At 61.7% G+C, this 16,491-nt stretch overlaps 1 protein-coding gene across 6 annotated transcripts in view; it reads left to right on the forward strand.

Moving 5' to 3' along the window:
* The window catches only part of UNC5A (unc-5 netrin receptor A), a 69,760-nt gene that overhangs the window by 50,803 nt on the left and 2,466 nt on the right, over positions 1-16,491 (forward strand). Inside the window, exons 2-13 of one of the 6 annotated variants that reach the window (XR_012414404.1) lie at positions 3,046-3,267; positions 8,592-8,735; positions 9,022-9,125; positions 9,245-9,425; positions 10,073-10,240; positions 10,832-10,996; positions 11,971-12,204; positions 12,312-12,614; positions 15,252-15,339; positions 15,604-15,761; positions 15,952-16,185; positions 16,306-16,455. Coding sequence is in view for 4 of the 6 variants with exons in the window: in XM_045394551.2 (XP_045250486.1) it covers positions 3,046-3,267; positions 8,592-8,735; positions 9,022-9,125; positions 9,245-9,425; positions 10,073-10,240; positions 10,832-10,996; positions 11,971-12,204; positions 12,312-12,614; positions 15,252-15,339; positions 15,593-15,761; positions 15,952-16,185; positions 16,306-16,455 (2,162 nt within the window). In the remaining 2 variants the exon portion in view is untranslated. Of the gene's footprint in view, positions 1-3,045; positions 3,268-8,591; positions 8,736-9,021; positions 9,126-9,244; positions 9,426-10,072; positions 10,241-10,831; positions 10,997-11,970; positions 12,205-12,311; positions 12,615-15,251; positions 15,340-15,592; positions 15,762-15,951; positions 16,186-16,305; positions 16,456-16,491 lie in introns of all 6 variants that reach the window. The other 5 variants (XR_012414405.1, XM_045394551.2, XM_045394552.2 and 2 more) reach the window with 5 other exon arrangements.

A 16,491-nucleotide genomic window follows, 5' to 3' on the forward strand; every position in this document is an offset into this window, starting at 1 on the left:
GAAGGCTCATGCTAGTAGCCTAGGATGTGCAGTGGGGGAGGCCAGAGGCTCGGCTGTGCCTTCATTCAGGTGAGAGCCCTGACTGGGACACCCAGCCGGGACAGACAGATCTCAGGTACTGATGGCAAGAATAGAAGTCACACAGTGAGCTCGGGGGGCAGAGGCAGGGAATGCTAGCCCTGACTGCCCAGGAAGATTCCTGTAGCCCCAAGAGGACATCCAGTAGCACCCGAATTTACCCCACCCATGCCCTTGCTAGAGGGCATAGCTGCTAGTGCCTTTGCTAGAGGACATAGCTGCAGCCTGGAGGGTGCCCCCTGGGTCCACCGGATAAATGCCCCCTGGGGCCAGAGTGGCGTGACGGAGGCCCTGGAGAAGTGAGCTATGCCCCTTATTGGTCACAGTACATTTATTTTTCATTAGCAGTTAAATGCAGACATGAGGGATTGTGCTGGGTTCACTGGGCGGCTGGCGCGAGCAGTGCTTGGCGTGCTGATCGATAGGGAGGCTGGAGGGCCGTGCACCCCCTCGCTGCCCCCACACGCCCAGCCAGGGACCCCTGCCCACCCAGCCCCCCTGCCAAGAGGCAGGCACAGGCCAGCGCATTGTCTACTTGTTAAGGGACATGGCACAGGCCGGCCCGGAACCTGCCACTGGGGGGTCTTGGTGACACCTGCCTGCTTCTCAACACCTGCAGGGCTTGCTCTGGCATCCAGCTTGGCCTGTCCTCTGCATGGCCTAGGGTCCTCCCAAATGCTGCGGCTTGCCTAGGTGCATGTCTAGAGCGACCCTTGGGCCGGCAGCACCCACCCCACACCCCCACTCCAGGGTTCATACTCCCCAGCCTCCCAAGACCACCCCCTTCCATTCATTCTCCAGACCGTGGGAGGACCATGTGGGAGCCCAACTCAGCCCTGCTCTCCCTGAGCCACCCCTGGGTCCCACTCCTGGGTCAGGGCTGGCCGGTGGCTGCCAAGTGACCATGGCGAGCACACAGGTGACTGTTCAGTTGATAAGCTCAGTGTCTGAGCTGGTGGCTCTGGAGTAAGGGAGCCCCTCGGGCCTCAGGTTCCCCATCTGTAAGGTGTCTAGGTCCCACCCCCCAGCATCGCCTACATTCCCCCACTTCCCGAGCCTACGACAGACCCCAGCAGAGGTGGTTCAGGGCGGGGTGTGTCTGGTGAGCTTAATTTTCACGAAGTGTGAACTGCAGGTATGACTCGCTTATGATGAGGGCTTGGGGTCCGTAACAGAGCTACAGGAACATGCAGGGGGTGGTGGCCGGTGGGAGGGCACACAAGGAAGAAAGCCAGGCTGGGGAGAGGCCGGAGTCTGGCAGGCAGGCAGGAGGCAGTCAGGGAGGCCGGAGGGTGAGACGAGAGGCAGGTGCCCAGGGAGGGCCGGTGACCCCGCGGCTGACAAACTGTCCGGCTATGTCCCAAAGGCCCTCCGCACCCATCTGCCCCTGAGTTCACAAAGACACAGCTGTTGTGCCCCTCAGCTCAGCCAGCCTCCCTCTGCCATCTCTAAGGCACCTGCCAGCTCCATGCCTCAGTTTCCCTATTGACTCTCACCCCTATGAGATTGCTGTGCGGATGACCGAGCTGAGGGGGTGCAGCCCTTTGCTGTGGAACATGTAGAATCGTGGGGGTACCAACAGCAGCCAACGTTCCCTGAGCACTGTGCTGAGTGCCTCAAGCCTGTTTCATTTCATCCTCACAACAACCTTAAGAATTGGGCACCATGCCCCACAGGTTCAGGATGGGGTGGACCTGCCTGAAGTTGCAGAGGCCCCTGAGCCCTCAGTCCGAGCCTGCCCTCCACGGCGCCTGCAGGAGCTGGTGCCCACACCTCTCCCCGTGAAACCACGGTCCTGGTGAAGGGTGGACTCCCACTGTGGGGAGAGGGTCCCTGTGCAAGCAGGAGCGAAAGGGGCAGTGGGCCAGGTATATGTGCCCCTCGGTGGGTAGGGTGGGCCCAGGCCTCCCGGGCTGAAGCCCTGGGTGGGTTTTGGACCACCTGTGGGGAGGATGGAGGAGCCCAGAGGCCAACCATGTGAGGAGCCTGCGGCCTCCCCCACAGGCAGCTGTCATCTCCATTTCACAGATAGCAAGCTGCTCACTCCCCAGGGTCACCACTAAGAGGAGCAGAATAGATGGTCTGGAAACCCAGGGTTTCCCTCTATGCCCAGGGGCTGCAATTGTGAGTGTGCATTGGTGGGGGGATCACTGCAGCCCCAGGGGAGGCCAGGCTGGCTGAGGGCCTGTTCGAAGGGCAGCTGGGGGGTGTGAGAGCTGAGGGTGACCCCCACCTCACCCTCTCAGGGGACCTGCTGGTTGAGCAGGGGTCAGACTACTCTGGGGATTTTACCTCTGCCAATGCCTCAGAGCCAATTACCTGTGTAATTAGCAACAAATGACTTGTGGGATGGTTGTGGTTTTCAGTTAAAATTAGAAGGAAACCCATATATTCAGGTCTTCCTGAAGGAGGTGGGTACCTCAGATTCCCAAACAGATTCCCGGCTCTCGCCTTGCCTGTGCCCACCCCACGTGTTGTTTCTGAGCATCTACAATGTGCAGGGCCAGGGATGGGGCCAACCAGGAAGCAGGGCCCCAGAGGTGGCCACTGGCCAGGGCTGCTCCTCCCCCGCCCCGGGCAGCCCACCTGCCTGGCCAGGGACCTTCCCACCTTGCCCCGCCTTGCCCTGGACCTCCCGGGCAGGGGCCTGCCTGGCCAGATCCCTGGACTTCGAGGAAGGCGGTCGCCAGGCCGCCTCGGTGCTGGGACTCTGCCCGGGTCTCATTTCACCTCGCCACAGTCTTCAGGATGGCCTGGGCTGCTCCTTCCCCCCTTTTACAGAGGAGGACGTGGAGACCCAGGTGGGGGATGTTCACTGGCCTGAGATTGCCCAGCTGGGACATGACAGAGCCTGGACTTACTCTCTTCCCATCCGCCCCAACCCATGGTGGGATCATTTGCTGAGCCGCTGCCTCTGCCCTGCCCAGCCTGGCCCCTGCCTCACCTTCCCCCTCTACCCTGCCACAGGTGCCCAGCAGAGTGCCACCGTGGCCAACCCAGTGCCTGGTGCAAACCCGGACCTGCTTCCCCACTTCCTGGTGGAGCCCGAGGACGTCTACATCGTCAAGAACAAGCCGGTGCTGCTGGTGTGCAAGGCCGTGCCCGCCACGCAGATCTTCTTCAAGTGCAACGGGGAGTGGGTGCGCCAGGTGGACCATGTGATTGAGCGCAGCACAGACGGGAGCAGCGGTGAGCTGAGCCCGGGGCCTCCCCGGGCAGGGCCCATCCAGGGGGAGGCAAGTCTCGGCCAGCCCAGAGGAGCCTGCAGCTGCCCCCAGGATTTCCCACCTTGGACCACAGGGGCCTTCCCCAGAGGCGACACCCCTCAGCAGTTTGGGGAGAAGGAGCGGGAGAGAGTGGGTCCCTGATGATCAAGGAGCTCCCAGACCTCAGGTTCAGTGATTGTTTTCTTGTGCGTTGGTTCATTCCATCAGTCAGGCATTCACTCACACCTCTGTGCGCACCCACTCCCGTGCTGGAGACACGGCACCCCACCCTCGGAGCCCAAGCCCCCACAGACAGGCAGAGAGCGGGTGACCTCTCAGCAAGAGGAGAGGCCCCTCGGGGGGGGGGTGATGTGTAAACTGAGAGAGGCGTAAGAACTGCTTAGGGAGCCAAGAAGGGGACCTGCCTCCCAGGCAGGGGACACAGCCCAGGGAAGCCTGGAGGCAGACGCCGGCGTGCCGGTGGGTCAGCAGTGAGGGTGAGGGTGTGCAGGGGACCGAGGTAAGGCCACTGTCTTAGGGGCTCTTGAGCTGCAGAGCGGCATGGCCAGAGGTATATATGATTCAGGGGCCGGGATGGAGGCTGACGGAAGCGGCAGGTCCCGAGACACTGAGCGGAGGGAGCCAGACTCAGCTGGGGGCACAGCGAGAGGGGTTCTAGGTACAGCGAGCAGACCCAGGAAGCACCTCTTCCATGAGACACAACATTCCCCACCTCCAGCCCTGGCCTTAAGCAGGCACTGGGGACGTGGGCAGACAGCCCACATGTCTGGGTTCCATGACTCCCCCAGAGAGGACTGGCAGAGGGAGAGGCAGGAGCGGACAACAGCCTCTCCTCCTCCCCCTCCTCCCCCTTTTCCCCCTCCCTCTCCTCCTCCCTCCCCTTCCCCTCTCCCTCCCTTTCTCCCCTCCTCCCCTTCCTCCTTCTCCTCCTTCTCCTCCTCCTCCTCCTCCTCCCCTCCCCCACTCCTCTCCTAACTTTCCTCCTCCTCCTCCTCCTGCTCCTCCTCCTCCTCTCCTCCCCCTCCTCCTCCTGCTCCTCCTCCTCCTCCTGCTCCTCCTCCTCACTCAGTAGAGTCTGTTTCAGTTTCCTCTCCCTTGGTGCTTTGTGGAGCACCCCACACATAATGACATCTCAGGGGTGGTCCTGAGCAGGCTCCCACCAAGGCCTCAGCCATCCTGAGACACATAGCACACATACCCTGTTGAGTCACAGCCCGTGTGGGACACACAGGCCATTGCCATGAGACTCAAGCCACAGTGCAGCTGGAACAGGCAGGTGTCACCCAGGACTCACACTGATGCCAAGGACAGGCTGGGGACCTTGGGCCTAGAGAGGTGGCCCAGGAAGGATTCCCAGAGCAGGAGGAACATCCAAGCTCAGGTCTCAAAACCGCCTGGAAAGGGCATCACCCAGGCCCGTAGACTGCAAGGTGCAGAGGCGCAGAACAGCCTCGAGTGGCTCAGGTATGGGGCGAGAGCGAGCCCCGGGGCAGGCAGCGGTGCCTGGGAGACTGCGCTAAGGGGCCCCTGGCGGCTGAGACACTAGAGTGTGTGTGAGACACCTGAGTGGGCTGCAGTCAGACTTGCACTGTAGGAAGACCATGCTGGGCACAGGGAGACTGGAGGAGGGCAAGACCCTGGCCAGGAAGAACAGTTTGGAAGCTCTGGCAGTGATCTGATGTGAGGTAAAGAGCCCTGGATTTAGGTAGCGCCGTTTAGCCCCAGAACCAGCTTGTCATTTTACAGTTGAGCCTGAGGCCTTGGCTCTTACTCAGCCAGAGCCCCGCTGGGGCTCCAAGCAGGCCTTCTGGTCTGCAGCAGTCACACCCCGCCCTTCCGTAAGGGTCAGCACCGGCTGCCTCCCTCCCCCAAGTGTCATCTCAGCGCCCTGGCCTGACTGCAGCTTCTCACCTGCGGTCTTTGGGTGTTCGCTGAACACCTGCTCTGTGGCACACCTTGGGTTAGGTACTAGGAGTTATGCTCTCAGGGCAGTGATCCAGCTCCGCCTCCTACCCTCGGGAGGGAGATAGAGAGGGTTGGTGGCCAATGTAGCCCAACAGAACTCTGGGCACCAGCACCTCCCAGGACCAGAGCCTCTCCTGGCCCCAGCGGCGGTGCCAGAGGCCTCCCTGCCCAGCAGCACGGCCCACCTTGTCTTGGTGGGAGGGTCTGCAGGAGAACTGCAGGCAAGTCCCTCCCCTCCCTGGGCTCAGTTTCTTCATCTGTAAAATGGGGATGAGGAGACCGCCCCCATCCTGCCCCTTGCAGATTGGTTGGGGGAAGCCTCGAGATCTCACATGCCCAGTCAGGACCCAGCACGGGGCCTTTCCTTTCTCCCCAGCGTCCCTTCAGCGTAAGTTCTTCCACTGCTGTGGGAGGTCCCCCAGGGAAGCACAGCCAGAGAACTGCTCTCCTGCAGCCTGGAAGCTCCAGTCCAGCCCCCTGCTGTTCCCAGCATCCCCTTCCAGGCTCCCGTGCACACCCCTCTGTCTGAAACACCCTTGCCATCATGAGGGCTCAGATCCATGGATTGGCAGGAACCTAGGACCTTGTCTGAATGAGCAGTCACAGGCCCGGGCCAGCACACACACCGGGAGCCCCCGGCCCACACTCCCCGGCAGGCTCCCATGGCCCTGTTCTCTTCCTGCCGGGCAGAGAAGCAACGCTTGGGACACGTCCCACCCGTAACCACCAGGGTCCTCTTCTGCCCCGAGCATCCGACCTCAGGCCTCCCATGGCCGGAACATCTGAATGTTCATTGATCTCATCAATTTCTCAACCCAAAGCCATCGAGTGCTTTGAGGCGAAGAGAAAGGCTTTCCTGACCCACAGACAGATACCACGGCAGTGGCGCCACACGGCGACACAGACCAAAGACCCCCAAACTAGAAACATGCTGCGGTCAGACAGGTATGGCAGGGGTTGGAGGTCCACCCAGCTCTGCAGCCCATTCGTTCGTGTGTGGGGCTGGGGGTGGCCGGGTGGACACCCAGGAGAGCACCTACTTCCCTCTCGTTTACTTCAGTCCTCATCCAGAAGGCCAGGGGACAGAGACCAAGGCCTGAAGTGCTAGAACCCAAACCTGCTGACACTAAAAAAGCCTGAAATTTGCGAAACCAAGCACTGGAGTCTGGTCTGGGAGTGTAATTTATTTTGTGTTAAACAAACTGATTGTTTGTTTAACTTATTAGATTGTTTAGAAGCAGATTGCTGAGAAGGTGAGAACCGAAGTGCCAACTTGGCCTCAGAGCCCCAGCCAGAAACCCTGGGAGGCCCAGGTTCACACACACACCCGCCCAGGCCCGCTGGCCTGGGGTCCCTCCCCAAGGCTGGCCCCTGCTCACACTGACCGGGCAGGTGTAGACACAGCTGTACCCAGACACTGCTCCCAGGAACCAGGCTGTCTGGTGATCCGCAAGAGGGCAGTGCACAGCCCCTCACATCAAAGGCAGGGGAGGGCCGGGTCTGCAGCCCCCGCCTCAGGCACTGCCCTCCAGGAGCTTGTGGGGCTGAAGGGCACCCCTCACCAAGGCACTGCCTGGAGCTGGCACATTGAGGACACACTTGGCCCTCACTCATGCAAGTGAGAGGCAGGAGAGGAGGTGGCAGGACAGAAGGGGAGGGAAGACAAAGGGAAAGGAAAAGGGAGCGCTTCAATTTAGTGCTGTTCTCCCCAGCTGAGCCCCCTGGGCCATGGGTGAGGCTTCTGAAGGAGGGCCAGGCTCCCCACAGCACCACGGGGGATGGAGGAACTATTAACAGACCTGTCCACCCAAGGGAGAAAAAGTACACAGTTCAGAATGTTCTGGAGGTCTCCCACCCCTAGCCCCCAAGGCAGAGAGGAAGAGGGGAGTGGAGGGCCGGTTCCCAAATCTTCTTATCAGATGCCCTCAGTCATCTTGAAAGACAGCTGGTGCCCAAGGCCCCTCTCCTGTAGAGAACCCTGTGAGCCACCCCCTCGTTTTCAGCCTGCCCACCCCACCCCTGAGAGTGTCCACATTGGGTGTCTTAGAGAACGGGGCAGGTGGTGCCCAGAATGGAGGGAAGCAGCCCAGCTACCACGATCTCTCCAGAGGTGACAGCCCCGCCACCTCCTATGACAGCTGGCCAGCGACAGGAATGAAGTGATAGAAAAATCTGGACACCTAGTGTGAGAGCCCAGAGACTTGTTGAGGAGGGGTCTGGGAAGCGTCAGAGAAAGACATGTGAGAGAAATAAGAGGGAAACGGCCTCCCGGCCTGCGGCTCAGCTGGGCGCCCGCTCTTCCCGCAATGCAGCCCTAATTGAATTTCGCTGTTAACAATGGAAACACATTGGCTGCAGGCCTCTCTCTCCTTTTCTGATAAGCCAGTGACCCGAGGGAAATTGGGGTCAGGAGGAGGAGAAATTGGAAACAGTCTTTTCTCACTGCTGGGGATGCTGGTTTTGGCTACAGACGGCAGGAGGAGAGTTGCTGCCCCCGCTCCTGAGTGGTTAGAGGGTCCTGAGCCTGCCTCAGTCCAGGTATGGCAGAAGGCGGGGGGCTGAGTCCAGCCTGGAGCGGAGTCCCCCCACCTCACCCTAGTTAGGCAGAGCGGGTCCTGGACCCCCAGCTCAGCTCCCCCTCTGCTGGCTGCCCTCTCACCCTCTTCCAAGTTTCTCCCTAGTGCATAGGCACCCCAGCTTACCCTTTGGATGCAGACAGTCCCGGGACCCCACGGCAAGTTACTTCCCTCTGCGCTTCTGTCCAAGGGAGTGGCTTAGGACAACATCCCTATCCCTGCACGTGGGAAACCCTAAGTCCCAGGGCGTCCTAGGGGCTAGCATCATACTACATAATCACTGCAATTATATTGTTAATGACTGTTATTATATTATCACATGTCAGGATCTATCTGCTGGCCGCTGAGGGAGGGGGCCAGATCCTTCCTCACCTCTTTTACCCCAGAGGTGCAGAGCTCAGCCTGTGTGCCCCACCCCTTCTGCCTGGAGTCTTTGGAGGCCAGACCCTCTGGCCCAAAGCTCTACGGCAGCCCCCTTTAGGGACATTTCTGTAAGTGACTCCAAGGAGTCAGGCCTCAGGTAACAAAGTATAATGAATGGAAGGTCTACCCAGCCTGCCCGGGGCCTTCAGGAGATAGAAATCAAGTGGCTCTTGGGCCTCCGGAGTTTCCTCCAGGCTGGGGGTTGCCTTCAAAGTGCACTCCCTTGCCAGGCAGCGAGCGAGGCTGAGGGTGGCGCGGAGACCCACACGCAGAGGCTCCGGGTGGCCCTGGGGCCCTGACTACCTGCCCCTCCCTCCCCCAGGGCTGCCCACCATGGAGGTCCGCATTAACGTCTCAAGGCAGCAGGTAGAAAAGGTGTTCGGGCTGGAGGAATACTGGTGCCAGTGCGTGGCATGGAGCTCCTCGGGCACCACCAAGAGTCAGAAGGCCTACATCCGCATAGCCTGTGAGTCTAGGGCTGGGCCCTGGGCGAGGGCGCATGGCGGGAGGGTGTCACCAGGAGAGGGGACAGTAGGCTACCTGGAAGAAGGGGTCCGGTCAGAAAATCTCACAGCCCTGCCTGGATGAGTGGGGAAAGTGCCTGTGGACACGCCTAGCCACCCCATGTCCCCCTGTGCACCTGGCACTTCCTCTGCCATGTGCCATGGTCCCTGCAGGACAAGGGACGCAGCCAGCCAGTCTGAGCCTGTGCAAGGCCCTCAGGCAGGAGGACACCCTCATTCCTCTTCCAGATTTGCGCAAGAACTTTGAGCAGGAGCCGCTGGCCAAGGAGGTGTCCCTGGAGCAGGGCATCGTGCTGCCCTGCCGCCCACCGGAGGGCATCCCTCCAGCCGAGGTAAGGACTCCTCTAGTGCCCCCTTCTAGACCTGGGCTCCTGCCTGGCCACTCTGGCAGGGGCCACTCCGGGCGGGGCTAGCATGGGCTGGCAGAACATGGCAGGGTTCCCTCTCCTAGGTGGAGTGGCTCCGGAACGAGGACCTGGTGGACCCATCCCTGGACCCCAACGTATACATCACACGGGAGCACAGCCTGGTGGTGCGACAGGCCCGCCTTGCTGACACGGCCAACTACACCTGCGTGGCCAAGAACATTGTGGCACGTCGCCGCAGCGCCTCCGCTGCCGTCATCGTCTACGGTGGGCCCCGGGGCTCCCCGGTCACAGGGAGAGGCACTGTGGTGCCCCTGGGCAGTGACATGTGGCTGGTGGGGTAAAGAGAGGCCATGAGGCCAAGGCCAGGTGAACCAGATCATGTCTGACTAGGCAGGATAAGCAAAGGGCTCGCTGTGACTGCTGGGGACCCAGGGGCATGTCTGGGCAAAGGTATGGGACAGGTTGGAGGTCCTGTGGGCAGCAGGCATTGTGCAAAAGGAGATGAGGGACAGGATGGGAATCTAGGAAAGGTGACAGACTATCCCCACTCCTGAGTCTCCAGGGCGGGAATCAGAAGACGCACAGTCCGGGCACCCCCAGGATCCGGCAGAGGGAGGGTGCGGGAGTCACCCCAGGAGAGGCTGGGGTCTGGGCTGCAGGAGCGCGTGAGCCACGGTTCAGCCTGGCTACTCCGAGTGCCCCCTGGGAGAAGGGAAGACTGTGGCACGCGTGCTGCAGGGCCCGGGGGCCAGCAGGCACGAGCATGGCCTCCCCCAGGCCTTCTCTCCCAGCTCAGACACAGCCCACCCGTATCCAGCTCACAGCCCCTCTGCCCTCACGCCCCGTCCCCTGGGCCAGTGTATCTGAGGACGCCCCCGCTCCCTGACCCCAGCCCTTCTCTGTCCGGCCAGTGAACGGTGGGTGGTCGACGTGGACCGAGTGGTCCGTCTGCAGCGCCAGCTGTGGGCGCGGCTGGCAGAAACGGAGCCGGAGCTGCACCAACCCGGCGCCTCTCAACGGGGGCGCTTTCTGTGAGGGGCAGAATGTCCAGAAAACAGCCTGCGCCACCCTGTGCCCAGGTACCAGCGGCCACCGCCTCCCGCATCGTTCCTCACCACGCCATCTCCGTGCCCTGGCTCCATCGCGCCCACCAACCTGCCCCCCCATGGCTCCATCCCACCCGCCTGCCACACAGGGCCAGGCTCAGTCTGAGGCGGGGATCGGGGTGCGGTGTATGGTTGGAGTCAGGGCTCGATCTGTGTCCAGTCTCAGGGCTCAACATAGGGTGTAAGTCACAGGATGTGAGGTACAGTTTGACAGGGTCTAGGGCTCAGCCCGTGGCTGCAGAGTCCACTTGTCCCTGGGTTCAGAAGGGTCAACGTGTGACGAGAGAGCCCTCACTGCCCCAGGGCCAGGACAGCCTCCCTGGTGTGGAGAGAGCCAAGCAGCCCCGGCGTCATCCGCGCCTCCCTGTCATTAGCATGCGTCATCAAGGCCAGCTGGACACTAGAGGGCGTGCATTGCGGGCCTGGCCCTGGCTTTGCCCCCAAATCCAGGCTGCCTTGCCCTGCCTGGTCTGGATGCCCAGAGGGGCCACACTGGCCGACCGCCGGGGCGGGCACCCAGGCTGACTGCACCGTCTCCTCTCTGCCTGTCTGTCTCTCGTCTAGTGGATGGCAGCTGGAGCCCATGGAGCAAGTGGTCGGCCTGTGGGCTGGACTGCACCCACTGGCGGAGCCGTGAGTGCTCTGACCCAGCACCCCGCAACGGAGGGGAGGAGTGCCAGGGTGCTGACCTGGACACCCGCAACTGTACCACTGACCTCTGTGTACACAGTGAGTCTTCTCTGCCCTGAGGTCCTCTTCTGTTTGCCTGGATTGGCCCTGCCCAGCCCTGGGGAGGTGGGGGCTGAGGGAGCTATTCTCCCGCCAAAGGCTGTAGCCTCTCCAGGCTCAGGACCCTGTGGGATCCCCCTCACCCTTAGCATACTGCACGTGGGCCCAGGCGCGCCCTGCCACCTCCCTTGCCTCCTGAGACATGCACAGATTTGAACCTTGACTTATGCGCACCCATTTCCCACACTTGCCCAAACACCACAGCTTCACATCTGCCTCGTCCCCCAAGTGCACATACAGGTCCTGTGGGGATGCCGGGCTTGTGAGGGCTGTTAATTACAAAGCCATAACTAACAATTAAAGATCTCTGTTGGATTTTTTTCCTCTAGAACATACCCTCCCCCATTCTTTCAATTAAAAACCTAATTATCTGTGTCAATTCCTTTCTGATGGACGTTTCTTCCATTTATGCAAAACTCTTCTAAAATCAATATAGCTTCCTCCAAGCAGTCAATCACCCCCTCCCCAAACCTGCCCCAGGCCTTGGGGAGGCAGACAGAGAGAAGGGCCCCCAAACCCCTACTCCTGGTCTAGGCACTGACCTGGAACTATGCAGGAGGCAGACCCCCTGCTCTGGGGATCCCAGGAGTTCACCCCCAGCCCAAGCTGCCCTTGTCCCAGAAGAGCAGGCAGCAGGTTCAGCCTAGCAGCCAGGCACCAGGTCATCCGCCCTGGGGGAGTAGCTCTTCCCCTCGTCTATCCTCCGGGCAGCAGACTCAGCCAGGATCTCAAGCCCGTGAGGGATGTGATTTGCTCAGAGTCACACAGCACAGTAATGGCAAATACAGGGCTGGGATGCACACGCACAGACTCCACAGTCCCTGCCACGAGCGTCTGCTCCCTAGCTAGTGCAGATGCCCCAGGGTCCAGACCTCATCCTCCTGGGATGCAGACCGCTGACGTCTCCTTCCCAGACTCCTACACCCCTGCCCCCACCAAGGCCGCGCTATCTCCTGCAGCTGCTTCTGGCCCTGAGGACGTGGCCCTCTACGTGGGCCTCATCGCCGTGGCCGTCTGCCTCGTCCTGCTGCTGCTTGTCCTCATCCTCGTTTACTGCCGGAAGAAGGAGGGGCTGGACTCGGACGTGGCTGACTCATCCATTCTCACCTCAGGCTTCCAGCCCGTCAGCATCAAGCCCAGCAAAGCAGGTGAGGGGCCCCCTGCCCCCAGCACTCCTGCCCCAGCTCCCACGCCAAGGGCTGCTGGGGCAGGGATGCCCTTAGTGCCACTGCCTGAGTCTTTCTTTATCCTGCAGACAACCCCCATCTGCTCACCATCCAGCCGGACCTCAGCACCACCACCACCACCTACCAGGGCAGTCTCTGTCCCCGGCAGGACGGGCCCAGCCCCAAGTTCCAGCTCACCAATGGGCACCTGCTCAGCCCCCTGGGTGGCGGCCGCCACACACTGCACCACAGCTCCCCCACCTCTGAGGCCGAGGAGTTCGTCTCCCGCCTCTCCACCCAGAACTACTTCCGCTCCCTGCCCCGAGGCACCAGCAACATGACCTATGGGACCTTCAACTTCCTCGGGGGCCGGCTGATGATCCCTAACACAGGTAGGAAGGACCCCAGGGGGCTCTGAGAGCTCCACTTCCCTCCTTCATCTCCACTTCCCTCCTAGAGGAGGACGGGACAGCTGGATGTTCCTCTCGTGCCCCTCAGTGTCCCGCGACAGATCAGCAAGGAAAGGGGTGGAGTTCTGGGGAGAACTCAGTCTTGGCTGGCACCGAGGCCATGGCCAGAGCTGTCTTCCTCCTGTTGCCTGTGGGCGCAAAATAACTGTCGGTTCATATACACAGCCAACCAGCCTACTTGTGCCGGTCTCCGTGTGGGGCCAGAGGTAGGGCAAGCCCCGGTCCCAGGGAGCTTGCAACTGAGCAGGGAGACAACCAGGGGCAAACAGATCAGCACAGGCCTGGGCAGAGGGCATCCTGGAGTCCCCACTGCATCCTGGCTTCCACCCACCCCAGCACAGAAGCCCTCTGACGAACTCTTTCCATGGCTGCCTTGCAAGAAGTGACTGCAGCCTGTGGCATGACCGGCCACTCCCACCTGAAATTCTCAAGTCCCTCAGCTTAGATGACCCCGTGTGCTCCTGGTTTGCTTGTCCGTCTCCAGCTGCGTGTTCCATACATGTAGGTGTGCCTCCGAACTCCCTCCCGGCGCCCTTCTCCCCGAGCGGCCTCGCCCACTCCATGGCTTTAATCGCTGTGTCTGTGCAGATAACTCCCACTCCCCATCCTCAGCCTGCAGTTCTCCCAGGCGACAGAACTGTACACCCAGCTGCCTCCTGGCCAGCTCCATCTGGATGTCTCACAGCACCTCAGACTCCTGGTGCCTAAAACAGAACCGTCTCCCACCCTCCCCCAGAACCTCCCCGTTCCTGGCTTTCCCCAGTTCACGGATCATCTAGTTGCTCAAGCCAGAAACTTGGGGTCACCTTGACCTCCTGCTCTTCCACCCTTGCCCCGCGCCAGCTTCAGTCCCATGCCAGTCTCTCCTCAATAGCTCCTGCTGCCTCTTGCTCTCGTCCTCCCTTGCTGCCTCTCCTGACACAGGCCACCAAACCCCTCACCTGGTTCCTCGCTCTAAACCTTCACCAATGAAGCCAGAGTTGATCATGACCCTCTCGTGCTCGAACCCCTTCTGGGCTCCCCTCTGCCCCCTGCAAAGCCCACCTGACGCTGCAGAGAAGACCTGCCTCCTGCAGGCCAGCTGCTTCAGCCCCTTCCCGCACACACATCCCCCTGCACACGGCAGCCACCATGGACTCTCAGCATCCCAGACACACGGCGCTGCCCTTCACACGCACTGACCCCCTGCCCCTCCCACCGGCTCAGCTGGGACTTCTGTTTTGGGTCCCAGCCTGACAGCTCTTGCTGTCTGTGCCTCACGTCCACACGGATGATAACGAACCCCTCATGGGGCTGTTGGGATGACGAGGTGAGACGGCATCTGTCAGCTCTTACAGAGACGCAGGCGGACAGTGCGGCCCCGCAGCCCTCGCCGTTTGCTGCCCAGGCAGCGTGGGCGACTGCCACTTCTCCCGCATCCTGTGCTGTGGTTGACTTGTCCTTCTGCCTGCTGGGCTAAGAGCTTCATGAGTGGGGTCTGTCGTTTTCCTTCGCCGTCCTGAGTACCCAGCATTAGGATCTGATGAATGAAGATGCAAGTGTGTGTACCTTCCCCATGGAGAGCATTCCTGCGAGGATGTCTGGGATTGTCACCAACACTACGGCTAGGACTGCGGGGCAGTTCGGGCCAGGGAAGGGAGCGGTGGCTATGACTCTGCACCCTCCGGTGAAGCCGTGATGCCCCGCCCCGCCCTGCTCTGCTCTGCGCTGCCGTCTGGGGAGTGTGCTTTTGCTTTTGGACTCGGTGGGGTAAAGTCGTGGAATTCCTCTCCCTCCACCCGTCCTGAGCTGGGAGCCCCTCCTCATGTGAGGGCTCCCTGTCTGGGGGAGTCCCTGCTCACCACTTCTAGAGGGACTCCCTGGCCCGTCTTTGCCGGATCCTGTCCCACCACCTCCCTGTTGAACCACTCCCCTCTCGGCACACACTGATCCTGCTCCTCCAAGATGTTGGAGCAGAGGCGAGTCAGCTGACGGGAGGGCATCCAGCGCAGGAGATAGGTTGCTCAAGACCTGCCCCACCTGCAGGGACCATGGTGTGGCAGAGAGTAGCAGGGGCAATGGAGATGGGGAGCTGGAGCAGGACAGGAGGGCAGTGGGGGCTCAGGCAGTGGTTCCAGAACCGTCAAGTATGTAGCACTGGCTGGGCTAGAGAGGCAGTGGGGGCCAGAGGCAAAGGGCCTTCAACGCCAGGCCAGGAAGCCGGACTTCATCCCAGAGGCAGGGAAGGTTTTAAGCAAGGAATACCCTGGTCCTGCCCAGTGCCTTTCAAGGGACAAGGGAGGTTGGTACAGCATGCCTTCTGTCCCCAGGTATCCTGCGCCTGGGCTAGCGAGGCATGCTTTCCCCACCGGGGTTCCCTCAGTTGCTCCTGGGGTGCCCCTGAGTCAGCTTCATGCCTGTGGGGGTGGTTGGTCAGCATGGCAGTCTTTGAGGCCCCTCGGTCCCCAGGCCGGGCTGGCACCAGTCAGTCCTCACAGGGAGGCTCCTGGAGGGGCTGTCTGGTGGGGTGTTGGATGCGCTGGCAGTGGGTAAGCCCTGGCCGTCTTCCTGCTGTTCCAGGAATCAGCCTCCTCATCCCCCCAGACGCCATACCCCGAGGGAAGATCTACGAGATCTACCTCACGCTGCACAAGCCGGAAGACGTGAGGTGTGACCGCGGGCCCCGTTGCCCGGGGTGGGAGGGACCCACCTGCCGCCTTCAGTCCCCAGGAAGCCCCCTGCCCACCCACTGTTGTGCCTGGCCTGAGGCAGCGGGGGGAGAGCTGCGCCTAAGCCCCATCTGGTTCTGCAACCCAAGCCCCTGGGCCCTGGGACGCTGCCGCCCTGCCCTTGGCCTAGCCCTCAGGACCCAGGATGGGCCACTGACACCTTTCCCTCCCACCCATATTCCCCCACTTGAGGTTGCCCCTAGCTGGCTGTCAGACCCTGCTGAGTCCCATCGTTAGCTGCGGACCCCCCGGCGTCCTGCTCACCCGGCCAGTCATCCTGGCTATGGACCACTGTGGGGAGCCCAGCCCCGACAGCTGGAGCCTGCGCCTCAAAAAGCAGTCGTGCGAGGGCAGCTGGGAGGTGAGCAGGGAACCGACCCGGGCTCCGGAAGGGAACGTGGGCTAACTGCACGCTCGGCCCAGCCCTCCACCGCTAGTTGGCCCTGAGCCGCACCCCCACCCCTCCCCAGTCTCCGGCCACTTCTTGAAGCCACAGCTGGCCCCAGGGCTCTGAAGCTGGGCAGAACTGACCCGCTGACCCCTGCCCGCAGGATGTGCTGCACCTGGGCGAGGAGGCGCCCTCCCACCTCTACTACTGCCAGCTGGAGGCCAGTGCCTGCTACGTCTTCACTGAGCAGCTGGGCCGCTTCGCCCTGGTGGGAGAGGCCCTCAGCGTGGCTGCCGCCAAGCGCCTCAAGCTGCTTCTGTTTGCCCCAGTGGCCTGCACCTCCCTCGAGTACAACATCCGGGTCTACTGCCTGCATGACACCCATGACGCACTCAAGGTATCGCCCGCCCCTCACCCCCACCCCCTGCCGCTGGGAGGCCCAGCTATGCCTGGCCCTGTGGACTGATTGCCTGGGGCAGTGGGGAGGGGCCTCGGCTGACCACCCGGGGCCCTGCAGGAGGTGGTGCAGCTGGAGAAGCAGCTGGGGGGACAGCTGATCCAGGAGCCTCGGGTCCTGCACTTCAAGGACAGTTACCACAACCTGCGCCTGTCCATCCACGACGTGCCCAGCTCCCTGTGGCAGAGCAAGCTCCTCGTCAGCTACCAGGTGAGGGCCAGGGCCATGGCCAGCGCACAGAGGGCC

The sequence above is a fragment of the Macaca fascicularis genome, chromosome 6 (assembly GCF_037993035.2).
Source record: "Macaca fascicularis isolate 582-1 chromosome 6, T2T-MFA8v1.1".
In the NCBI taxonomy this organism is placed as follows: domain Eukaryota; kingdom Metazoa; phylum Chordata; class Mammalia; order Primates; family Cercopithecidae; genus Macaca; species Macaca fascicularis.